The 26246-nt window shown below is 34.2% G+C and overlaps 1 protein-coding gene across 4 annotated transcripts in view; it reads left to right on the top strand.

Annotated features, from left to right (window-relative positions):
• PAPOLA (poly(A) polymerase alpha) overlaps positions 1–22307 on the top strand; it is a 42221-nt gene extending 19914 nt beyond the window's left edge. The window contains exons 11-23 of one of the 4 annotated variants that reach the window (XR_014317550.1): positions 591–711; positions 1629–1713; positions 6382–6435; positions 7159–7278; positions 8867–8976; positions 10494–10615; positions 11534–11676; positions 13035–13135; positions 14666–14886; positions 15276–15341; positions 17972–18043; positions 18210–18311; positions 20152–22307. Coding sequence is in view for 3 of the 4 variants with exons in the window: in XM_082760872.1 (XP_082616998.1) it covers positions 591–711; positions 1629–1713; positions 6382–6435; positions 7159–7278; positions 8867–8976; positions 10494–10615; positions 11534–11676; positions 13035–13135; positions 14666–14886; positions 15276–15341; positions 17972–18043; positions 20152–20247 (1311 nt within the window). In the remaining variant the exon portion in view is untranslated. Of the gene's footprint in view, positions 1–590; positions 714–1628; positions 1714–6381; positions 6436–7158; positions 7279–8866; positions 8977–10493; positions 10616–11533; positions 11677–13034; positions 13136–14665; positions 14887–15275; positions 15342–17971; positions 18044–18209; positions 18312–20151 lie in introns of those variants that run through there. The other 3 variants (XM_082760873.1, XM_082760872.1, XM_082760874.1) reach the window with 3 other exon arrangements.
• Positions 22308–26246: the final 3939 nt, after the last annotated feature.

The raw sequence follows: 26246 nt of genomic DNA, 5'->3' as shown, positions 1-26246 counted from the left end.
TTAAAGTGGGACAAGTCATCAATGGGGCTTTATCTTTAATTTGCCATCTACAAGATTACTACCCTAACACTATTTTAAATGTATTTTGTGTGTGTTGTCCCCCCCTTTTTTTTTTTGTTTCCCACGTGCTGTTTAATAAAATACATTAATGCAAGTCTTGCTTCTCTCAGGATGCCTAGAGCCTCTCTTCTTAGGCTGGCTCTCTATTTTCCATAGTCTTAAAGAAATAAAGTATAGAATACATTTCACAAAGTCTGAAAAGAGTCATTCCTCTGAAGGTATTTGTGTGGTGATAAGGTTTCCTTGTTTTGACATGATCACAAGGTGGTTTCTATTAAAGAGAGAGAAGTGGTTCTGTTAAGTTGGTATTTCTTGACTTGATGTGCTTACAGGTTATGGTCCTCCCACAACACCTGTGTGAAAGCATTGTCCTTGTATTCTAAACTTTCTCTGAACTATTCGTAAATTTGCTTGGTCTACAAACTAAGGTGTCTTAGAACTTAAGACTCGATTTTAGCAAAGGGAGAAATCCAAATTTGTTAACTCATGTGTATGCTTGAAGAAAACTGATTGGCTGTTGTTATATGTAGGTAAACCCCAGTGATAGGTACCATCTTATGCCTATAATTACACCAGCATACCCACAGCAGAACTCTACCTACAATGTGTCCGTTTCCACACGGATGGTCATGGTTGAGGAATTTAAACAAGGTAAGTATTATCTTATGCTCTCTATATAAATGTATTCAAAAAGATATAAAATAGTTCCATTGTGGGTATGCTTGAGGGTGGGGGAGGAAGGATATTAAATAACCTCTTAACATGAGAATTTTTTTGAGAGAGGTAGAATTTAGTCTTATGCCTATGTGGCTTAAAGTTCTAAATTCTGTGGAGGGAGTTCTACAGATCTTTCACTTTTAGAAACTGAGGGTAATTAATTAGTGCCTTGTGCTCTGAAACTCATAATTACAGTCCAATGTCTTTTGTTTTTTAGATTTATTTTAGTGGCTTTAGGTTGTGTCCTGCCACATAGAAGATAAATGTAATAATCCCACTTAATGACAGTTACTAATCTTAATATAAGACAATATACTTGCTCAGAATCCCCTAGTTTATTTTAGTAATCTACTTTGATAATTATAGTAGATAAAAGACGATGTAGTCAAAGCAAGGAGTAGACTTGATGCAGAGGGTGACTCCCAGTATCTCCTGCAGACTGTGCAGTGGCTTGTCTTCTCATTGTTTCTTTGCCCCATTGTACAACATTTCTGTGAGAGTATATTGAGTACTGCAAGGAAAAAATTGCAACCTTTTTTTTGGATTGAGACACATAAGATTAAAGATAAAGATAAAGAGATATGGAGAATAAAGATAAGATAAAGAGCTGTGTACCCTACAAAGGAAAAATGTCTGTATTCTTCAGTCTGATCAGTGAATATTACATTTCTGAATGTATTTTACGGAGTTTAAAAAAAAAAAAAAAAAAGACTTATTGATAAATTAGTTTGAATTGAAGGGGGAAAATTATCTATAATAGTATTTGTTAATAAACTGTTTTTATATGGGTATAAAACTGCCTTTTTTTTTTTTTTTTTTTAAAGAAACTTAAATGTGTTTTTATAATTTAGGTCTTGCTATCACAGATGAAATTTTGCTGAGTAAGGCAGAGTGGTCCAAACTTTTTGAAGCTCCAAACTTCTTTCAAAAGTACAAGTATGTATTTTATGGCATGGCAGAATATTAAGTTTTATCAGTTACAATATGTAATGATGCTCTGTAGCACAGGATCTTAAATATACATACAAATGACTTCCAAAAAGTGTTTTGTTAGACTATATAGAGGAGTGAACGTGCTATTCTTCTATTACAAAATGACTAATTTAATCAAATAACTTTTCTGTCTTCAGTGTGTAATTCAGAATCCTATTAGTCCATGACGAGATATTTAGAATTTCACTAGTTAACTATAGGATTGGTATGCTACCAGTAAAAATGAAGATATATTAACTGGTTTGACCAGCAGAAGAGTTACTTTAATGCTTTCAGTAAGTATTCTAAAAAAGGGTCTTGGCTCCCAGGAAACAAGATCTTAAAAGAACTAATTCTGGAGGTCAATGTGTAAGGTGAATACATACTTGAAACTGTGTGTTTTCTTCTGTCAATACAGACAACAGTTCACTCTTATAATAAAGATTTTTGCAATTGTGTTGACTAACTGCCAGATGTACTAGTTATTACTAGACTTTTTTCGTTAAAGCGTAAGGCTTTTGGCTCATATTAATACACTTTCACATCTAGCTTCTCTAATTTTGTCATGTTTCTACAATAAGGGGAATACTGAAGTTCACACCACATTTTTAGGGTTTCTAGTAATATGCTTGTGGGGCAGAAGCTTGTTAAATGTATATTGACTTGCTGAAAGCTGTATTTTTTATAATAAATTTGAATTATTAAAATATGGACTACATCTTCTTTGCCCTCAGTTGAAATTGGAGACCCATTTTTCTTGACTCAAGATCAAATATATTTTACAGTTGTTTCTGTGTTGGGTGGTTGGTTATGTACTAATCTAAAAAAAGATTGAAATATACAGTTCCCCCATTAAAAGAGACTGATGACCTTCATAATGTGTCTGTGTTTTGTTTCTGTACTTTTTGCATGATAAAAGCTTTAAAACATTTGGATGGATTTTATTTTGTACCTTGAAGGTTAAGTTTGAAAATGCTTAAAAGGGCACTGTAAAGTTATTTTTAGAAGTTAGAAATGGGCTGCAGACAAGTCAGTTTGTGCTAAAGACACTGCTAATATGTTCCCTACTACATTTTTTTTTAATTTCAAAACTAGGAAAAAATAGGAAACAGTGTTATTTGACATAATCTCCATTTTAATAGAGTTTGTGTACAAGCTGTTGCAGCCATTTTATCAGAGCAATAAAAGTTTTTTTGCCCACATTGATTATCCAGGTTTTGTATGTTTTGCTCAAAGTATCTTTGCTTTTTTCCCCGTTTTTCTTTTTTAAAACTGTGAATGGTATTAAGGAGTCTGCTTTAATTTAAATTACTCAAGATTTCCTGTTACATCATAGTAAGTTAATTTAAAGAGTAGACTAATTAAAAAAATAGTTGTATGCAGTTGACAATGTGCATTAAATATGGCTTTATTGGTCAAACCTCCATCAGAAAGCTAGATGTTTTGTGTTTTTTTCTATCCCCCTTCACCTCTCTTCCTATTTAAATTGTATATATCATTGACTTGTTCCTGCTGAAATTCAAAGCAGTGTGTAGTGTTCTGCTGGATAAGAGAAGACCTCAACCTTGCATTAACATAACTTCTTAAAGTGTTTATTTCCTTAAAGCTTAGATTTAGTAGTCTCAGTGTCAGTTAGTTGCTAAACATCTATGTTGACTGTAAATAATTTTGTTTTATTGGCCCTGTTTAAAATAAGCAAACTTGAAGGATGTGTGTGGCTAAGGAAATCCGGAGGCTACTGCATATCTGCATTGAAAGAATTTATTGTAGATTAGGAAAACCTTTTTCATTTTTTTTAATGTCAACAATTACTTGGAGTTAGGAAGTTGTAATGTATTATCTCCCCTTTATCGGGTTTAAAATCTGCAGATGGTGGTAAAACAATGACAACATATACTTGCATTTTTACAGGGAAATGACAGGAATGATTTCAGACAAAATACTGCTAAAGAAAAGTTACAGGAAAATGAAGTGATTAGAAATTAAAACCAAGAGGACAGTGTGATGATGAGAGAAATAACATTCGTTTAATGAGCTCTAGCCTATTGTTTCTCTGTTAAAAAGACATGTCCTTCTAAATAGATGAATATAAACATACCTTTAAAAAGGTACTTAGAATATTTGCCTTGATAGGACTTAAATTATCCAGTGCTTTAGTGAAGGTGTAAATCCTGGGAACCTTAATGCAGATAAACTTGAATAAACAAGATCGTGTGCCCTCAGGCTTTTCAGAACAGAGTATGACTTAAAATATGCATTTTTGTAGGTCCAGGTGTTTTATAAGACAATTACATAATATCTACATTTGTTTTTTCATAAAACAATGCTAACAGGGAGATGGTGGGAGGGAAGAAGCAGCAGTTTCTTTTAAAAACGAATACTTCAAAATAATACTACGTATACTGATGTAATTTAAACACCGTTCAGATGGAAACTCAGCTTCAAAATAGTTTTTTCTTTATCATGAAGTAATGGATACTTCTGTGTTAGACATACTTTTTGTGATAAAATTGGAAATGAAGAACTGATAACTAATCTTGCCTTTGTAAAATTTACCAATGAGACCTTGAGCCCTTGTTTAATACAAGCCTTTATGCACCTTTATGGACCTTGAAGTATGTATTCAAAGTACAAGCTGCTTTAAAGTTGCCTTACTGGAAGTGGAAGTAACAGATTTCCAGTGATTAATTCCCCCTCAGCACAGTTAAACAAATCTGTGTTTGCTGTGCTGGAGGTGGGAATTAAATATTATTATTTTTCAATTAAATATTACAGCCAGCATTACCTGAGCAAAAATATAAAATAATTACTCTCATAATTAAGGCTTAGTTTATTATTTATTTTTTTTTAAGGAGCTTACCAGCTAGTTGAGACTTAAACACCAAATCCATGCAATGTTTTTTGAAGTTTTTTAGTAGTTTGTTTTTAAGTGCAGTTTTTGGTAATTATATGGAAAAATTAGGTCCTTCTAATACTTGCAGATTTGTCTGTTTCAGTTCATACGTGGTGAAAAACAACGAAAACCTTCAGTTGTCTTTTCCACTAAATGCATTATGCAAGTGTGTGTGTTTCTATGTGGTAGGTATGATGCAGAAATCTTACATGGATGATAGTTGCCTATCTATAGTGCTCCCTAAAAAGAAACTCATAGACATGAGTAACTTGCACAAAAATTGAGAAAAGGCCACTATTCTCATTTCTTTTTAAAGTGTTTCTGCAACATTGCTGAATTCCAGTTGAGTTGGCAGAATTTGTTTTCTCAGATTTAACATTCTGGGAAATATCTGTTGTGTTTTTCTTACCTTTTTTAAAGCAATAATTCAAAGTTTTTAGGAATATGAATAATTGAGGTGTGCTATCTTAACAAGTAATTGAAAGGAGGATGTTTGCAGTAAAATAAATTGAAGAACTCCTTAACATTTTTATTTTAAGAGGTAAATACTGCTGAAATGCAAAAATAAATAGATGAACCATGCTATTTAAAAGAGGATAAGTCTCTTTAGATCCTTCCTTTTGAATCCTCAGAGTTTACTGACATTTGCTGACTGAATTTAAATGACTAGCTTTTATAAAGGTCTTTCCACCATATTCCGCATATATGTATAAATATGGAAATATGTAGGTACCAGTTTGGTCTTTTGGTTTCGATTTACTGTTACGGTTTGAAGGCCTATAGCATCAGAGGACTGCACCATATTTTTTCACCAGCACTGACTTTGCTTTATATGAGGTAAAAGTACTAGGGTATAATCATTTATGTTACTACTGATCTTTAAATCCTGCTCAGAAAATAACCTAAAAAGACCGTATCAGTATAGTGAGTAAAGGCAAGTTGGTGATCTAGCTGGGAAGTCAACTTTAACATCCTAAACTTTGGAAAAAACTGATTGTAGACATGAAAGTTTTCTACCAGCCCCACAATTGCGAGCTTGATTTGAAAGATTTGTATTGAAGTTCACAGTAGTCATCTCACCTTCTACCATCCCTGAGTTTCACTGATTTAAAATAGCATTCTTGTTTTATATACTGTTTTTATGAAACTTACGGAGGGTATCCACGGTTATCCTGGAATGTAATTGGGAGCTTAGAAATTATCATTAGAGGAAAGTTTGTGAAGTGGCAGATAAGTATCTTTAGACAGCTCTGAAATGAGGATATTAAACTTGTAAACCACAGTCATAATTTTACTTCTGACTTTGACAAATGAATATATGCTAACCACTCATCTAACTATTCAGAATATTGTAACACAACAGATGTATGTACCAATAATTGTGAACAATTGTTTTTACTTGAAAAGATTCAATAGTAGTAGATTAAATCCTTGTTCTCATTAGGTATTGAAGCTTCTGTACTGTTTTTCAACTGGTTCTTTCCACGTTGCTAGCCTTTATTAAGGTTACTGATATTAAAGTGTAGTTTCAAGTGTCCCTAAAAGCTGAAATGTTTTGAGAAATGTTATTCGTGTGCTTGGGAGCATAGCCCCTTTCTCTACTTTTTATTATAGGGTATGTATTTAAACTAACAATCCGTAGTTTACAATATAGAATTTATTGAGAAATTTAATAATAAAACTTGAATGTCTAGTTTTAGAAGCATAAATAGAATAGCGTATTGTCTTTATCTCCAAAGGCATTATATTGTACTTCTAGCAAGCGCACCGACAGAAAAACAGCGACTAGAATGGTGAGTATAATGCTTGCTATTTTAAAGCAACAACAAAAAAACAACAAACAAACTGTCATACTTGGATTCAAAGGGAAATTTAGCCTATCTTTTAATGAAAATGTGAAACTTCACTGTTACATACCAACTTCATTTAGTTTTATTTCTGAAAAACAATAAGATGAACTAGGGAGTAAATTGGCTGAATTTTGCTTCTTTACAACACTGCCAGGTTCACTTTACAAATCCTATTTTCTTAAGCCTTATGCATTTTAATTAACAGTGTGACTAGGTCTGTTTCCAGTCTCTAGAAATGAAGTTTCCTCAAATCAAATATATCTCCCCCCTTTCTGTTCTTCTTTTTTATTAAAGAAGATTTAACATTCAGGTATTGGAAACTTCCTCATCTCTTAAATTCAACATCTAAAGCCAAAAGAATATTGGAGAAATACCTGGGAGTTTCTTGCTGCCTGCTTGTTACTGATGTGTTACCTGTTGCTATTTAACTCCATTTGTAAAAAGGAGGCCATATGCTTCAGGGCTTTCTTAAGGCTGCTTTGCATTATTTTTATAACATGCTTTTTTGGCTTATTGATTTGAATTAATCTGTCATCTATAAGTGTGTTAATCTATTTGTAGTTTCAAATACTTCAGTAAACAGTGCTGAGGATTTTTGCTTGATATAAAGTTAGATGCTTCTATTTCATATTAATGAGAACTTGCTAATAAGTAACATTTATGCAGGGTGGGATTGGTGGAATCAAAAATCCGTATTCTAGTTGGAAACCTGGAGAAGAATGAATTCATTACACTGGCTCATGTGAATCCACAGTCATTCCCAGCACCCAAGGAGAATCCTGACAAGTAAGCAAAACTGTTTTCTCATGTAACGGTGAGGAGCTTGCTTTGCTAAAATGACAATACATTAATCAATAAACAAACTTTTTTTAGTCTTCAGTGGTTTAGTTTTCAGGGAGAGCATCTAATGTCATAGAGTATAAGATGTTCTGAAGGACTCTTTGTAAAATCAGATGTTCTTCTGTGTAAGAATGTTTCTAACCCAGAAAATAATTTTAAGGAAATAATGTTATTTTTCTGATAACTGTATTAATTGCATAATTGCTAATAATACTAACTCCTTGTTAGCTACTGCTACTTAACTGCTGCTGTTTGAGCGTCTCATATTGGTTGGTATGACAGTTCTAATTACAAGGCAGTGCTGAAAATCGAGTAGAACATCAGGCATAGTAGAAGTGAATCTTGAATAAGTAGGTATGATGTTATTAAATTTAGCAGTTTAGATGCATTTAAACTTGGTAATTGCTGATGCTAGAATTCTTACAAATTTGGGAACAGTGTAGAGGATACCAAGCACTTCAGATTGTTTAGAATTGTATTTGTTTTTCCACTCATTTCCCCTTTAGCCCCAAAACCTGTGATCACTGTTATGAGTGGGAGGAGCAGCAGAACACTCCTTTTTAAGACTATTTTCCATCTAGTGTTGTAATTATCTTATAAGGATTCACATTCTTTTATGTGAAGTGTGAGAGTGGGGAAGTAGGGAATATCTGAAAAGCCTTCTTTACCATCTACATTTTTTCTCCAGAGATAAAATGCTTGATATGACAGTATGCTGCTACCTTATAAATAAATAAATAAAAACATAAGTTAAATTTGTTCCAAGTGCAAATCAGCAAAAGCAGGTAGTAAATCTTCAGCACCATTTTAATGGGTAAATAAATGCTGTATGCATAATCAGACTTTGTAGCTCCGGAGGGCTTGATGTGTGCAAGCCTTTTAGGAAAGGTTATTTTCCCAATATCAATAATTATATTTTTTTTACCTGCCTTTCTAAATTTGTTCATTAATTGATTGGGAAGTGGGATAGTTCTGAAATAGACTTACAGGGAAAATATGTGTAACTAAAACATAAAATGTCTTCAGCTGTTCATTTTCCATGTATACTATGTGAAGGTGAGCTGTCAAAATGAAGTGCTTCTTACCTGAAAACTGCACTTTGCAGTCAGTTACAGCTGAGAAACTTGAAGAGGAGTTTAGGTGGCAATATTGCAATTGTTTAGTTGGGAAATGCATAAGTATTTTGACTTCAGGATAAGATACTGAAAAGCTGCTATTTCCTGTACAGTTACAGTGGCTAGTTGGAACTCCTGTAAATGAGAGAATCAATCTGCAGAAGCACAATTAAATGAAATCATTTACTGATAATTTTAGTTCATTAAGTTTGGGAAATAGATATGTCTTTTTTTGTGACTTTTCTGCATTGCAAATGAAAAGGCGAGGTCATCAAGTTAACTTCTGTTTCTTGCCTTTTTATGCCTGGTTTCCCAGTGCTAATGGAGCAAAAATACAAAACTAGCTATTGAAGCAAATAACTGCTAGTTTATTCAATTATTCTGTCAGAACTATGACTGTTTAATATAAATTTTCACAGGGAAGAATACCGTACAATGTGGGTGATCGGGTTGGTGTTTAAGAAAACCGAAAATTCTGAAAACTTAAGCGTTGATCTTACTTACGACATTCAGTCTTTTACAGACACAGGTGAGTTTTGTATTCTAGATGTTTGGTTATTAAGCTTGTTTAATGCTGTTGGTTTTGTTTCATAATCTAGTCTTTCAGTAGTAGAACTGTATCTAGACAGAGAAAAAGATTCAGGTAAGGAGTTAAGGTGTTACTTAATGAAACACATGTTTGATAATTTTTAATACTTCTAGACACTTCAGACTACTAATTTTTCTATTTGTTTTAATTAAAATTGATTAAAGTGAACACAAATCTTTCAGATCTCAGTAAAATGGTAAATTATACTGTGATTTTTGTTAAGCAGACAATTTGATATCATATGGAATCAACTGAACCTAACCTAATTTTGACTATATGTATAGTTTAGGTGTTTTTATATTTGGTGAAACTGAATTTAACAGTGGGTTAAAACTAGTTATCTAGTAGACTCTAGAGTAAAATGGCTTTTATTCCATGATATTTCATACTAGCTAGTTGGTTCCATAGGTTTTAGTTTTGAGTCTTAACACTCAGTGTAAGAAATATTTTGACGATTTTTTTATGTTAAATTTTTGATTCATGAAAAATCACTTAAAATGTATGTAAGAAATTTGTAAGGCATTTGTAAGGAGTGAATTGGTAACAACTGAAGAGTGTGGCTCTACAGAGAATAACTAAGGAACACTGCCTTAGACAGATTTATCTCTTTAAACAAACTGCAATTAAGATCCAAATATTATGTGTTTACAGAGTTAAAAGAGTAGGTTCAAGTACTACATAAATGCAAGCTATCATCTGGATTTCTGAGACTTGGTGAGACTGGAAATGAGGAAACGTGTAGTTGAGGATGTGCTTTACTCCCAACTTAGATTATCTTGACATAGTCCTGGACTTCTTAAAGCATTTTCCTAACGTCAACCCAATCATTTTCTGTTAAGTTTTCCAGCAGTTGATGGAAAGTGAAGAATATCCAGTGAAGAATATTCTGTAGTCCTCTTTACAAGCTGTTTAATGTGAGATTTTTATATCCTGTCTGCTGACATAACTTCTACTGGGTGTAAATTCAGTAATTTGGATTGTGACAACTTTGTATTTTATATTTCTTCCCTTAGAAGGAAGGAAAAATGTTTTCAAGAGCAGACATAAATCAGATGTTTGTGTTGCATCTGATCTAACTTAACCAAGATATATTTAAGATCTGTATACAGAAGAAAAGTAGGTTTCTATGAGGATGTCTTATTTTCTATCTGCAGTCCAGTTGAGATGAAATGAGGAATTGTCTTATGATCTGTCACTGTTAAAAACTATTTAAAAATACAGTATAGAGAACCACATTTGTCTTTTTTTTTTTTTTTTTTTTTAAAGCAAGTCATATGTTATTTGTGCTGTCAGTGCTGCCATAGTAGATGGTTTACTTTTCTGCTCCAGAACAAGGAAACAGTATGCTTGTTCCTGAGGGTGACAAATATTCTGTAACACAAACTGTTTCTTCCTGGGCAGATAAGTGGACTTTGCAAAATGCTTCAATACATATTGATGTTATTCTAATTCTGCAGTTTATAGGCAAGCAATAAACAGCAAGATGTTTGAGATGGATATGAAGATTGCTGCAAGGCATGTGAAACGTAAGCAACTTCATCAACTGCTACCTAATCACGTGCTTCAGAAAAAGAAAAAGGTAAACTTGATTAATACTTGAGAACAGCGAAGAAGAGAAGCCATTGGGAAATGATTCCCAGCTTTTCAGATTTACTAACCAAAGAGCTTAAGTCATGTTTTGAAAGCTTAGTTTTACTTTTATGAGCAATATGATCTTGTTGACTCTTAGCAGTGTTACTGGATGCACTAAACGTTACACTAGATTTCCCAGAATGTCAACACTATGGATAGTATCTTTGGCTCTGTTTATACAAACGGATTTGTATTTTGTTTTAGTACGTTTCAGGTGACAAAACATTAAGTAAAGCATCTCTTAAAGTAATGCATCATGAGAGGGTTTTTGTCCTTCACTGATGTTCAGCACTGATCTTCCAACTGTCTTAAGTTCAAATCAGTCTCTAACTTCTTTGTATTCATTATGTTCTTTCAAAAATCTAATTTGTGGGGTACATTGCTATCAATTTTGAAGTTAGTGAAAGCAGTATCTGTAAGCCCAGAAGAAAAAAACTTGAAATAAAGCCAAAATTACAGTCACTAAATATAGTAACAGTTTATCTTCTATTTTTGAACATCATTGGTTAAGTAGAATCTTTACCTGAATTGTAAACATAGAAAACATAAATGCTTATAGCGATGTGATGGAGGGTTATTTACATACAAAAGGATTTGAGAATTGTCCCTTTGAGTCTTGCATTTTTTAATGCTCATATTTTCAGGTTTCTTCTAAAAAATGTACTTGCACAACTACGTTCAGTGCACACATAGATGCTTACTTCATGGTGGAAGTTCACCCTGTTAAATCACCTCTCATTTATTTTTTCTTCACAAAAGTAATGGATAGTAAGTTTGCATAACTGAAATATTGTGTCATTTTAATCTCAGTTGATTTTTTAAGTGTTTAGACTAACGTGATTTTCTTTCATCTTGTGGATGGCAGCATTCAACAGAAGGGGTCAGATTGACAGCTCTGAATGACAGCAGCCTAGACTTGTCTATGGATAGTGATAACAGCACGTCTGTGCCTTCACCTACTAGTGCTATGAAGACGAGTCCATTGAACAGTTCTGGAAGTTCTCAGGGGTAATGAAAGCTTTCAATCTTGACTCAACTTTTTTTCCTGAATTGTATTAAAAGCATAGCAAATACTGCATGCATGAGATACTGCTGTTATTTCAAGGTGTAAATGTTCCAAATTGGAACCTTCAGGCATCTGTCTTTCCAGTTTGAATGCTAGAGTAGGACTAAATTTGTGGCATGGGGAGCATAGCATTAGACTTCAGTTGGGGAGTAGTTTTAGGGTTGGGTAAATGAGTGTAGAAAAGGTGAAATAAAAACTTGGGGGCAGTTTAGTAACAAGGCGGTGAGAAGTAGTGAGCACGAAATTGAGGTGTAAGAATGAGGAAGATCTACTTGAGTTGTTGATCAAAACGTCAAACAGTAGTGAAGCACAGGCTTTCTGTCTGGGAAATGAGTAGTGCTAATTCTATTACTGATGGTATTAATGCAAATCAAGCTTAGGAATAAAATTTACCCCTGTATTTTCCAAAATGTGCGTGCTAATGTTTTTAAACCAAAATTTTATGTTTTAAGTCTTTAAATTAAACTTAGGATCCCATTCAGTTGTGCAAATCTGCCTTTGAAAATTCTCAAGTTTGTCTACTTGATGCTCAGAAGTTAATAACATTGATTTCCTACAGTTGTGCAGTATTAAGTGTATATTATTGGATATTTTGAAGGGTAAAATACTTCAGTGGACTTGCTCCTTTTTGCAAGTGCTCTTTTAGTTGGACTTTCTTGGTAAATTATTTTCATTACTTGATGCCGTTGACTATGCTATTAGAGCAAGTCTGTATAATTTCCAAGCATGATATAAGGTATCATATTCAAAGTAAAACTTGCCCCATATTGTTTTTTAAACACATACTGCTACCCTATTTCATGAAAAAGAAATAAAAATTACTTTATCATTTGTAATCCTGAGGCTTTGCTCAGGATGTCCATATTATAGTCATAACTGAATGGGTAGATTGAAAACAGGCTTTCTATTCTAGTCCTTCTACATTATTCTTGTTCCATTCTTTGGGGAAAATAATTGTAATATTTCTCCCTGTACCTTATCTAGTCAGACATTGTCTTAATTTTAGCCTTTTTTGTTTTTAATGCTACTTCTTACTCAGTTAAAAAGCTGTCTCTGAAGTGATTCCAATTAAATATCTGAAATAGTTTCTGTTGCTTAAGTTTGATACTAAGTTGACAACTTACTGCTTAAGTTGACAACACTAGTTTCTGTCTTCATACTATGACATAGTTTTGTGTTGTGCTCTGTATATGCATAAAATTTTGTCAGCTGTTGTTACTGGCCACGCATATCATGAAAAGCAGATGTCACCATAGGCATGCTTTACTTATGTTCAGTGTTCTGTCTTTTTCTCTTTTAGCAGAAGCAGTCCTGCGCCAGCTGTAACGGCAGCATCTGTGACCAACATACAGGCTTCTGAAGTCACTGTGCCACAAACAAATTCCAGTGAAAGCTCAGGGGGTAAGGCAAATGTCATAGTATGCTGTTTCTGTTGATTTTTTTTTTTTTTGTAATATGCTGTAATGCGTTTTCCTTGATATACAGATTAACTAATATTTTTAAGACTCAGAAAATCATGGTGGAAGATTTTATGTAGCAATACTTGTTTATTCTTACAGATCTGTTTGCCATTCACACTAACAATAAAGTTTTCCATTGACCTAATGCAGAGGATGTTTACAGGTCAGTTAGTCTAATGAGGAAAAAATATCCCATATCTAAGTCTACAAGAGCAATTTTTGCATTTATTTTTAATCCATTTTATAGTTAAATCCAAGAGGTGTTTCTTTATTTCCTGTAAATAATTCTCCTGTATTTCTCCTCCTGCTTCATGAAATGGATTCAGGGAGTGAAAAGGCTTCAGATATAAGCAGAGCACGTGCTCTTTAGTGATATCTTCTTAAATATGTCTGACTGTGCATGCTGCTTTATTCTCCATATTTTCTACAAGGAAAATAAAACTTACACTTGTGAAAAGAATAGACCTTTTAGTGACATAACAAAGGTATCTGGTGAAAACTTTTACTAACAAAGTAGCTGACTTGCTGGAATTTTAGCTGTATACATGGCATAAGTCAGAAATAGATGCAGAAGGGGACAGACCAGTTAGCCTTTCAAGATGAAGTCTCTCCTACCTCAGTCTCAGACATGTAGGATGTCTTGTTCTTTTCAATCTTTTTATCCTGTCCCAGGTGTATCAATATGAGTAAATGTTTTCATGAGCACTAAATGTAGTTCAAGTGACATGAATGTTTTTGGATTTGGAAGCAGAAGCTGTTCTTGCATTTTGATTAATAAAAAGCAATCACATGATGGTGGTTAGTGGGGTGAAAAAAAATTGCAGTGTAACTTTCTTTTTTTCTCATCCTGGGGTTGAGAAAAACAACCTATGTGCACTTACTGGTCTCAGGTAGGCCTCAATTGATGGGGTATAGCTTTGTCATATGGAACATTTTTCAAAAGGGTCTAGAGAATGTCAGATGTTTCTTGTGCTCCCTGATGACTTGATATCCATAATTGCATGCTCTGAGCCTGAGCAATGATAAGGTTTGTGTAAAAAAAAAAAATAAAATAAATAAAAATAAAATTAAAAACAAAAAAACAGATTCCTCTTGGATTTGATAAGGCACTCGCAGTGAATTAATTACAGAAATAATAAAACTTTTTTTGGGTACCAAGAATAATATAGCTATATTAGCACAAAGCTCCATCTGGGCTACCATATACTCTGCTGTTTAGCAGGGCTGATTAAACCTAGCAGAATGTCACTGACATGGCTATCCTGTGTCTGGTGCATGAATTCTCTTTCAGAATGAAATTGAAATTAAACCGTGCTGTTCTAAATGGGATGCTTTTACTACTAATTGTATCACTTCCTTGAAGCCTACTTGATAACAGTGGTTTTGAATAGCAACCCGAAACATCAGTGATTGAATTGAAATGTTTGTCAAACATAATCTTGCTGAAGCTTTTAAAATTATTTACCCATAGGTACTTCAAGTGAAAGCATTCCTCAAACTGCCACACAACCAGCCATTTCTCCACCACCAAAGCCTACCATCTCTAGAGTTGTTTCCTCAGCACATTCAATAAATCCATCACCCAGAACTTCAGGAAATCTTGCAACAAAAACACCTAGCCCTGTCACAGCAGTGAAAAGGACATCTTCTCCTCATAAAGAAGAGTCTCCCAAGAAAATAAAAATTGAAGAGGTATTTGAGGTTTTAAGATTGTAACATAGCAGTGTCCAAAATTTTGAATATTCATTTCCGCTGCAGAGTGCTGATTCTCATATTTCAGGTTTGAAATATTTTGTTAAGTTGTGTGTGTGCATTTCCTATCAGATTGCATAGCTTCTTTATGTATTCAGCTTGCTTAGGTGTTAGTGTTGTTTTTATTATGCTGATACTCTTAATGTGACACATTTGCTGCATTAGCACAAATATATGCTAAATTCTTATCCTAAAAGCAATTTTTTGAGTATAACATGTTAATTCTTATAATTAATTCAGTCTGAAAACCCTTCGACCTCTTATTTTCTTGCTTTTCTTTTTTACTTATGTTTTTGTTTCTTAATAGTTTCTTTTTGCTTACATTTCAGCAGGATGAAATAAGTGAAGATTCTAGCTGTATAGATGTGAATGAGCATGAAAAAATGGAAACTAAGGTATGTATGGCCAGACCATATAATTTTGTCTATATTAATTTGTACTCCTTGTGAAAGTTACTGTGTTTTTCCCCTATTTATCAGGAATGATTGTGTTTGTAGATATAGTATAGACTCTCCACTAAAGACATCAAAATTACATGTTCCTTTTCAAAGTGTATGTTAATGAATTGCAGTACATTACTTGCCATCAGGCTAACCTGAGCCCAAGTCCATGGTTACAAAAGATAATGATTTCTTTGGTCATTCACACCATACCACAGCAAAAAAAAAAGTTTTCGTTCATTTTTTTTAGGTCAGAAATATGTCTATATGTCTTGCTTTGCCTGCAGTCCAAATTCTATGTATGTTACTCAGTTAAAGAACATGCCCTGTGCATTTGGGATTTTTGCACTTAAGGCTGAGAGTCCGGAAGCCAGGTGCTAACTTGTTCACTTCTTAATTTTTGGGGAAAAAAAAATAAATGGTAGTATATAAAGTCTTCTACAATATAGAAATTATTTAATGCAGTTATATCAAAGCCTTTGGGGACTTCCAGAGAACCAACCATGCGCCTCCAGTATATTGTAATTTAGTAGCCAATATTTTTGCTTGCTGGTAAGTGAAAAGGGTAATGGTGTGTTCTTAGCCTTATTCAGCATTTACAGGACAACCAGGTGATCAGGTCCAGTCATGTTTATCCAAGGCAGGTCCTGCTTTACAAACCTGGTCTCTTTCTATGACAATGTGACATACTCAGTGGATGAGGGGAAGGTTGTGGATGTTGTCTACCTAGACTGCAGTAAGGCTTTTGATACCCTTTCCCACAGTATTCTCCCGTAGAAACTGGCTGCTCAAGGCCTGGGTGGGTCAATGCTTCGTTGAGTTAAAAACTGGCTGGGTGGTCAGGTGTCTTGAATGGATTTAAGTTCATTTGGAGGCTGGTCACTAGTGGTGTCCCCCAGGGTTCAGTAATGGCCAGTTGTCTTCAATAGCTTTATTTAGCCTGGATAAAAGGAGGCTCAGGGGAGACCTCATGATTGGGCTCTTCTAAGCACCAACAAGGGGAAGACAAGGGAAACTGGCCTCAAATTGTGCCAGGGGAGGTTTAGGAGAAATCTCTTTACTGAAAGAGTTGTGAGGCATTGGAAGAGGCTGCCCATGGAAGTGACTGAGTCTCACCATCCCTGGAGATCTTCAAGAAATGTGTAGAAGTAGAACTTAGTAGCATAGTTCTGTGGTGGACTTCAGTGCTAGGTTCAAGGTTGGACCAGGTCTTTTCCAACCTGAATGATTCTATGATTCTATAGAAGCTTATACTGTTTTTACTGGGCATGTTGTGTTACTTTTGGAATACTGCGGAAAATATGCCACAAAATTAAAATATTTTGTAATGCTTAACTGCTTTGGTTCAGTTTCCCTGTGCTTCAGTGAGAAATCTTATGTAGTCACCTTGAAATCTCTTTGATCTCAAGACAGGTTAAGGAAGAAATGCACATAAGAATTTAATCCTAATGTCCAAAATAGATTCTCTGGGTACAGATCACTATAAAAGATATAGGTAATCCTGTTAGCTTTTATTGTAGTCTCTTCTAAATCTTATGTCCTTGAACATGTATGATAGGATGTGGACAAATGAACTTCTTAATGAACACAAACATACATTTAATGGAGAAAAACCGTATGTGTGGTTGATTCTGTGGTATAATTTTAACAGGTTGTTTTTGTTAAAAGGAGAAGGCCCCACTGTCCTGTTCTAGCCATTAAGACCTACTGTTTTACCTGAAAAACTGTCTCTGACAATCATCTGGTTATCCAGAAAGCTGATCCAACCCACTAAAGTAGCAGGAAAACTATTCTGGCAGAACAGTGAATTTAGCCTTATACTCCTTGTCAATTTGCACAGTAACAAATGCAAGCCATGTGAATCTAAAACCACAGTATTTGTTTGCAAATCTTCTTCCCTCCCCCCCCCCCAGAAAAAAAAAATAAAAAAAATTGTAATGTCCATAATCCTTCTAGTTGAACACTAGAAGCAAGGACAGGAAGATGATGTTCTGTGTAGGGACTTAAGGTAATTGGGCACCTATTTGGTCTGTACAGCTCAGTATGTGTGAAGAGTTGCTGCTCCAAAATTACTGAGTGATGAAGTTGATGTTCATTTTTTGAAACGAGATGGTTTGTCCTGATCTTCAGCTGTTTATGAACGTAGTTCAGAGACTTAAGCTTAGTTCCAAACCACTGAAGGAGTTTACTTAATTCAAAGGAATGGAAAAGCGGTTGAATTTGCAAGAAATTCAGTAATGTTTCACGTGGTTGTCTTTGATACTACAACTTTAATGAGTTGAATGACATGTAATGGTCTTCCTGTAAGATTCTGTATAAAAGGGATAGGTGGTTAAACAAGCAACAAATGAGAAGTGATGTATCTTGTGTTGATACTGAGTTCCTAGTGGGCAAAACATTTAGTGTGGTGATTTCTGTATTATAATAAAAGTGTGGATATCAACGTAGCAAGCACTGATACTTGCCTTTTTTCCTTATGTTGTGTATATATACAACTTAAGGCATTCTAGTTAATTAAGTTCAGCGTATGTAGCTTTAGAAGTACAAATGGTGTAATTGTGATGCTTTTTTTTTTTTTTTTTTAGGAGCAACTCGAGACCGAAGTGAATGTTAATTCCCAAACAGAAACTCTTCAGACAACTTTACAAGCTCCTCAGGTACTGGTTTTAAAACCTATGCATCTGTTTCTATTGCTCATCTGTGCTGAAAATATAGAAGTTAAAATGAGTCCAGATGTTAAAAACAAAGAATGTATAATTTTTTAATATAAACCAATTGTATGGAAAGTTGCTTGTTGTTACTGTCACAATTTTTGTGTTTTAGATGGTCATTGATCTTATTGAATGTGCATTGTAGCTAAACATGTATGGCTTGCCATACAAACTGACCGAAGCTGGATTCGCTCTTCTGAATTGTGCCTTCAAAGTAAGGGGCTCAGTTTATTCCTTTGTGCTTTGCACATCACAGAATAATCTTTCTAGCAAAGAAACAAATGCTTTAAATAGCTGCTGCTCAGATATCCTGGTAGAGGCTGAGAATTGTCTGAGATGTTAACTTCAGATCCTGATATTTGGTATGAAGGGTGAGAGAGAGGTTCTAACCTGATGACCCAGCTGTGTTGATTCACTGTACGTGTTAGGAGTGTAAGGAGCATTCTGTGACATTCTCTTAAACTTACATCCCTAATATTGTAATCACTTCTAGAGAACATGTATTTACTGGCATTTTTAAGCTTCTGTTATTGTCCTGCCCATTAAAAGTTCATTGTCACAAAGCATTATACGCATGCTTCACTCATTACACGATGTGTAGTAAAGGTATTGATTGAAAATGGAGGTGTATTGCAATAGTACTAATTGTATTTGTTGTTAAGCTTTTTGAACTACATGAGCAGTACTAGATAAAGCTACCAAAATTGTTTAATGGAAACTGTGGATGTGATGGTGGGCACTTTAAATTAGTTCAGGAAGATTAATTTCTTTAAAAGATCGTGTATTATTTTGCATATTGTTGAGGGATAATTATTATATAAAGTTAAAAAGCTTTTATGAATTGAGTAGTTATTACTGTAGCAAAGGTAATCTGGAAACTACAGAAGTATAGTGGACCTTTTCTGTCACTTTTCCACTATTTTCATTGGCTTTTAGAGCACTGCTCATGGTGCAGGAGATGCTGACAATGTAGGTCAGCATGAACCAGACAGTGGGCTCCAGGGTACAGGGGGGTAGGTGGGGAAGGAGGGATATCAAAGCTATTTTGCTCTGAATCTTTTTGTTGCATTGTGCTTTGCTGTCATATCAGTCAGTGCGTATTCAGCTAACTCCTTAATGAAACAATTAAGAGCGGTCATTTTAATGCAATTTTTCCCATGTGTAAAATTTACTTAATACTAATTTTGAACATCTATGACATAAAACACTTTCTGATAAATCATGGGAAGTAATGCATAATAACCGGATTATTGTGATGCCAACATGCAGGAGTGGAGGATAAATACTTAAAACTTAAAAACAAAACAAACGGAAAAAAAAAAAAACGTGAAAATAGAGGCTTCCTAATCCTATGAGAAATTAATGAATTGAATATTGTATTCCTTTTCTGTGTTTTCCTTTATTTGTCAAACAGGATTTAATTCTTTCAAGTGAGACAAAAGTGTTCAGATTATTTTTTTCAGTGTGAAATTCTTATCCCTGTCATAAAGTAGTTTTAGAGTTCATCATACCTTTTCTTTGTTAATCTAAATCATCATGAAAAGTTAGAAGTCTAGTCATTAAGAGTTTTTAAACAGGCACATTTTTTAAAAGATGCGTTTTGTGTAGGGAACAGCTTTTCGTCATTCATCTGTAAAGTGGTGGGGTTTAACACTAAATTACTCAAAGCAGTCTTTAAATATTGAACATATACTATCTGATGGACATGTCATCAGTTAAGTACTCTTATTATGTGGGTTTAGTTTTTATTATAATAGAGGTTTTTAGTAGGCTCAACTTTATCCACAGCACTTCCCAATTTCTTGCAGTTGTGGAAAAAGGAAATGTACACTATGAAAGAAAATTACATATTTTTTTTTTTAAATGGCTGTGTTGGTAAAGGAAATATCCTGCTTCTGTATTTATATTTTATAATTATTCTTATTTTGGTGCATTCTGAATTACTGTTTTAAAGATTTATTTTGTTTTGAAAGTTAGTGCCAATTTCTACAACATTTTCCTTTGTATATTTACAAAGTTAAAATACAACCAAACTTTTTTTCTTTTCATTTCAGAAAACACCCAGTACAGACCTTTCAGATATCCCTGCTCTCCCTGCAAATCCTATTCCTGTTATCAAGAATTCAATAAAATTGAGATTGAACCGGTAAAAACAACCTCAGGGGTCCATAAACAATATCTGCCAACTCAACCTGTTGTCTTCTAATGCTAGAAAAAAAGGAGAACAGAGGGTGCAAGACTAGAACATGATCGGAAATGGATTTAGGTATATTTTGTGCACTTCCCTTTCTGGGCTAAAATCACCACTTGATTGGAAGTCCAGGTTAGTATGTGAAGCCAGGAGTACTATTAATGTGTTAGCAACAGTTGCATTAAATATTTCAAAGGATTACTGCCTTTAAAAACATGAACACTATTTGTAGCCATATTTGACATTCTGATTGAATTTGTTTGATGCATTGTTTCAAAATTGAGATAAAACTGGCATAAGAATCCCTTGAATGCACTTTTATGTACTTTTTTATTGGAGTATGACTAATTTTAGATCTTCAGCTGATATGCTTTCGTTTTATTGAAGAATCTCTTCAGTACTAGTAATCTGCAAATTGGGCGACGTTCTATGATATACTGTACATTGACAACAAAGTGTATAGTATAACTAGTTCAACTGCCATCAAGCAGCAGTAAGCCTTTAAAGAGAGGAATGTCCAATCTTGAGGTAATAAGACATACATCGAGAAAGTAATTGGGAAGTTTTCAGTATTGGTGGGATATGATTAAGATGTGGTTTACTTTTATTTATAGGATTGTTTTAAGGTGCATACAGATCATCAATCAAACAGCAAATAAACTTTTCTTTGAGCTAATCAAACTCCTTATTTCCTTTTTGAACCCTTTATTGTATTTCTTGGGAAAAGCTTTTGCATTTAGTGTTGGGGTTTTTATTGCAGCTTGTATGCACCATATAGGACAATAGTTATACAAAATAAGAACAAGCCAGACCCTAATATTGCGTTTTTCCCCCCGTACGTAATCACAATACCTTGTGGCCTGTAGGCACAAATTCAGAAGTTTGTCCCATCACTAAAGTGTTTAAGTAAATGTGTGCCTGTGAAATATAACACCTGTCTTGATGGCCTTTGAATCACTAAATATAAGATGATTTTTGTACACTCCATAAAAGTTCTGTATGCGTGAAAAAGGTTCAAATTTTAAATAAAAGCAAAAAGTTTTTTCCCAGAGGATTTTAACCTTTTTATTTTTAGATGGCTCATCAAAAATGGTTTTACATATTGAACAACATTGAATTTTTAAAAATCATATTTCTAGTAAGCACTTGACATCTAGTAAGCTCTCTTACTCCTAATTTTTGTTCTGTAGTCGTATCAAAAAGATAAGTAACTACTTTTTCTTTTGAACGAACTGAATCTCTCATGGCAAAGAACAACAGTATTTGAGGAACATGAGGGATATCAGCAGTAATACCAGATGTAGATAACAAACTTCATGTTACTATTTCTTAGTCTGAAATATGTGGGATGTCAAATCATATTTCCCATACTTTGATTAGCATGTTTTATGAATTCCCTTCTCTCATTGTGCTCATCCTATTTACACGTGCATCTTTCATGTTAAAATTAAATTACTTACACTCTTCCCCTTATCCTTCTAAATTAATTCTCCAAAGTCAGAGTGTAGCTTATCTTTTACTTAGGCTGTGCAGTAACTGAAGGGTTTTTTTTGCCATTTGTCTAAGATGTCTAGTATACAATACTTCTCTTTTCCTTGCCCTGTGCAGCCTGCTGTCGTCCACCCCAAAAAGAAGGTTATATTAACAGTTGAAGTGTACAAGGTGTCTGTGTATTTTGTGTAGCTATGGAGTTTAGATCGAAATTGCCAGGCACAAATTTAGTCTTGTCATTTTGTTTACACATCAGAAAGTCTTTTTCATTTTATTAAACGTTTCATGTAACTGCACCCAAGTTTTGCCAAGCTGGAAACTTGGAACCTTTCTGTATAGTGACTTTTTAATTCTAGTTTTCATAACCTGGAGATCAGACTGTTGCTTTCGCATGATGTACGTAGTGTCTCATGACTGGAGTTTGCTTTGTTTTATAGTATCTGTACTCCTTGTATTTTTCAAGAGCTATTTTGTAAACAGATGATGTATTTCTCCATTGAAAACACAATAAAAAACAGCACAATCCCATTGTTGCCTGACTTTTCTGAATGTACAGAACTGGTTTCACTATGAATTTATACTTGGCTCTTAAGTTTTCTGCTAATACAAAATACAGTATGGCCTAGGAAAGTCCATAAATTTTGTAAATAAGCATGATGTTAGATGTAGGAAGTAACACTTAGCAGGATGTTGAATTCTAGCCTGTGAAAGGGAAAGGTTGTGGATTGTGCAGTGGGCTGGAGGTTGGAGGGGCAGAGTTTATTGCCAAAACACTTTAACAGCACCCCTTCCTTACTTTCTGATTCGGACTTTCTCTTAACCTGATAATATGAGAAGAAATGTGCATACAATCTTGAGCTGTATTTATTTTCCTTAGAATTTTGAACTGTTTTTAAATAACTTCAACGGTCTTGGTATCTTACACTTGCTTTTCTTGCAAGTGACTATTTATGTCAGCAGATGGCAGTATTTCTCTTCTTGTCAAACAGTTTAAGCTTGCCTTGAAATAAAAGTAAAAAATAACAAATAACTGTGCATCACTTGATTGATCTTTGTATCAGCATGAGCCCAATCCTCCAAATGCTTGATGTGAGTAACTTTAAGTAGCCCCCTTTTGACTAAAATTTCTTTAACTGCTAAAACCACTGATGATTACGGTCCTCATATTATAATTACCCTGCCTAAAACAATAGACCTTTGTGTTGTGTATATTTTTCACAGCATGCAATTGCTTGTCTTGTTTCAAACAGATTCATCATCTTTATATCTTGCCCATCCTTTCTCCCTTTCATCACAGCTGATGTTATTTATGGCTTTAATTCCTCTTCTATTTTTTCCAACCAATAAAAATCTGAAAGTAGATGTACAGATTGCTGTTCAGTGCTTCTCGGGGTACTGGCAATGGGCTTCTGTAAGTTTGTTCTGAGTTACCTGTCATGAACCTACAAGAGGTGGAGTAAGTACATGAATTCATGAAGATCTCCAAATAAGACATTGACAATTACTGTTGTAGCCGAAATAATTAACATTAATAAGCCATGGTTCTAACAGATGGCTTTAGACATGCTGATTTGAATCAGACTTCTAAATTGATGAGTATCAGCTGAAATTGTGCTTCCTTGCTGTAGGTAGTGTCTTGGTGCGTTGTTTTTCTTTATTTGAAGGTAAATTTTTGACACTGGTAGTATATGTGGGTAGTAACTGAGTAGTGGTGACTATCAACTGATGTTAACCATATCTTGGTAAACTTAGAGATTATCTCCTTAGAGAACCAATTTTAATCAATGATATAAAGTTAAAACTGAGTTTCTCGGCTTCTAGAATAGTGGAAAATTAAGAGTATTGCAAGAATATGCTAGATATTACTGAAGCCACGATCTATGCCTAAGTGCTAGAAAAACCTCCGGCGGTAAATGGGAGGCAGAATATTATTTTTGTTGTTTTTGAAAGTTGCATGTGTTGTTATAAAAGACAGTTCACATGTTAAAGTGATCCTGGTTGGCTTATGTAACTTTACAGACACACTAGTCAAGTAGCTTGGTCCCTGGCAGCATTGTTGCTGGACAAAACTGTCACTTAAAAATGTGCAGGTCTTGACAGTACATTCATGAATGTCTATGCACAGAATGTTAATTATGTACTTGATGGATTTAATTTTTAAAGATTCCAATGTTCAAACTGGAAAAACATCAGTAATAAACCATTTTTTACTTTACTTGAAACATCTTAGTGGAATTAAGGATCTGTTTAATAGAAATATAGCATCTTGCATTTGTTGATAGAGGCAGATGCAGTTTGATACGTCTACAAAGTTCAAACTAATAATTTGAAATATCTACAAACATCAAACATCTGCTACTACTATCACCAAAAGAATGCAAACTTTGATATCAAACTTCAGAGGGCACATTTTATTATGAAAAAGATAATAGAATGAACCACTGCTGCATGTCCCATCTGTTTTTTGGATATTTAAGCTCTAATGATTTTTTTTTTTTTTTTTTTTTTTTTAATTTAAGAAAGCTTTGGCATATTTCTATTGTTCTGACTAAATTCTGGAATGCTATATTTAGCAGTGGTGTTTCTTTTCCTTCCACGCTTAGTAACTGGTTGATTTATTATTCAACATGCCTTTTTTTCAATGACCTCAGTTATGACTTCTGTATTGTAGTGGAATGTTTATTAAACCATTAATGCGACTGTCCTGCATACTTTATTCAATTTTTACCTCGCAAGCTGTAATGGTACTGAGTTTAGAAAAGTCAAATATAACAGGTTCCTAATAGCTGGAGGAGGAAGAAAAAGACTTAATGGTATATGCAGATATATTATCAAGCTTGGTTTTGAGGTCGATTTCTGTCTTTAAATAAGAACTTGAATGTAGGCAAGTAATAGGAAAGGATAAAGAGAAAAATTACTATTGATGCATGGTTATAAAAACTCCAACTTGTTGGCTAAATAAAGCTGCATTTATTTATTTAACTTGAGAAAATAGCCAATGCATTTAAACTGCCCAATAATAACTATGGCCCACACGGATACTGGACAGCTTACAAGTTCAAATGTCTCGTATGTCTTTCTTGCAAGCTAGCATATCTTTAGGAGTATGTTTTATGTTCATCTTTTCAAAAGCAAATTTCTTAAATAAGGTTATTTAAGTAAATGCTTTACATGCTTAAAAATCTACACTTAGATGAACTGAAAAGTTCAAATTTAAGATTATTTCTGTGATGTTTGCTTCCTTTAATGATAATATACTAACCCGGAGTGGATAAAATTAAAGTTGAATGGAATGTCTGGTCACATACCCTTCATTGATAAAAACATTTCAAATGGTGTAAAATAGGACTGGGAGGGGGGAGCTTGATGGTTCAGAAATATTTTGTCTTTTTTTCCACCCTTCCTACCTTACCCAATAGAGAAACTTGATTGTTGTTTTTTTTTTTTTTTTTTTTTTTAATTTATTTTAAAGTAAATACAATAAACATGATGCTTCTTGAAACAGCATGTGAGAGTTTTGAGCTGCAGCTTCTGCTTCAGATTTACTGAAACCTTGCCCTGCGTGGTGTCTGGTGCTGTGTGCCTTCCAGAAATCTGGCATGCGCATTGTCCTTGTTTGCGTTCTCAGTCTGCAGTGGAGCTGTTAATAAAGAGATTGATGATAAAGTTGTCGAAAAGAGACAGTTGGACAGGACTGCTCGCCATGAGTGACAGAGGGCATGCTCTGCCTTCACAGCCAAGAACGTTGCCCCCAGCAGAGAGCTGGCCATGCCTGGACGCTGTGCCAAGACTGTTCAGTGCGTGGCGAGAGGAGTCTGCAGTTTATACGAAGAATTTCTATTAGATTTTCAGCTTGCACTCTTAAAGTAAGATTTCCTTTATTTAGGATCTTCAGACAATTTCTTTTTTAAATTATGGCATTGAGAAGAAATGCAGCTTCAACAGTGGTATAAAGGATAATGCAGCTAAGTTGAAATTTTTGTGAATAATCTGTTAGTAGGGCTTTTGAAATGTTTCATTGTGGACTGGTTCAATGATGTGAAATAGAGATCCCTTGTTCTTAAAAACAGTTTTTTTTTTTGTTTTTTTTTTAATGGGGAATAAATGCATTATTCATGTACTTGATCTAGATATTAGTTTTTGTAGGAATCTCCCTGCCAAGATGTCATAAACTTGATTCAACTCAGTCACATGGCTGGAATAAGAGAAGACCAGAATGATGGATGGAAGCATTCATTGTCTCGGCGACAGTTTATCATGTATAATTTTTATCCATCACAATGTAAGAAACAGTAAGACCGACAAAACACTTGATAGTTTGGGCCATCTGCTCATGCAAGATATTAAAGTTATTAGTGATTATTCCTACTGTTTATCTTTGTCTAGAACGGTGTGTGGATTTTCTATACACTAATGACCACTCTGACCACCGAATATAATTTCTCATCGAGGAGTATTTTTTTTCCC

This window comes from Aythya marila, assembly GCF_965140915.1.
Source record: "Aythya marila genome assembly, chromosome: 5".
NCBI classification, from domain to species: Eukaryota; Metazoa; Chordata; class Aves; order Anseriformes; family Anatidae; genus Aythya; species Aythya marila.
Note: the sequence above shows the minus strand (reverse complement) of the source record. Positions and strands in the feature narration are given on the sequence as shown.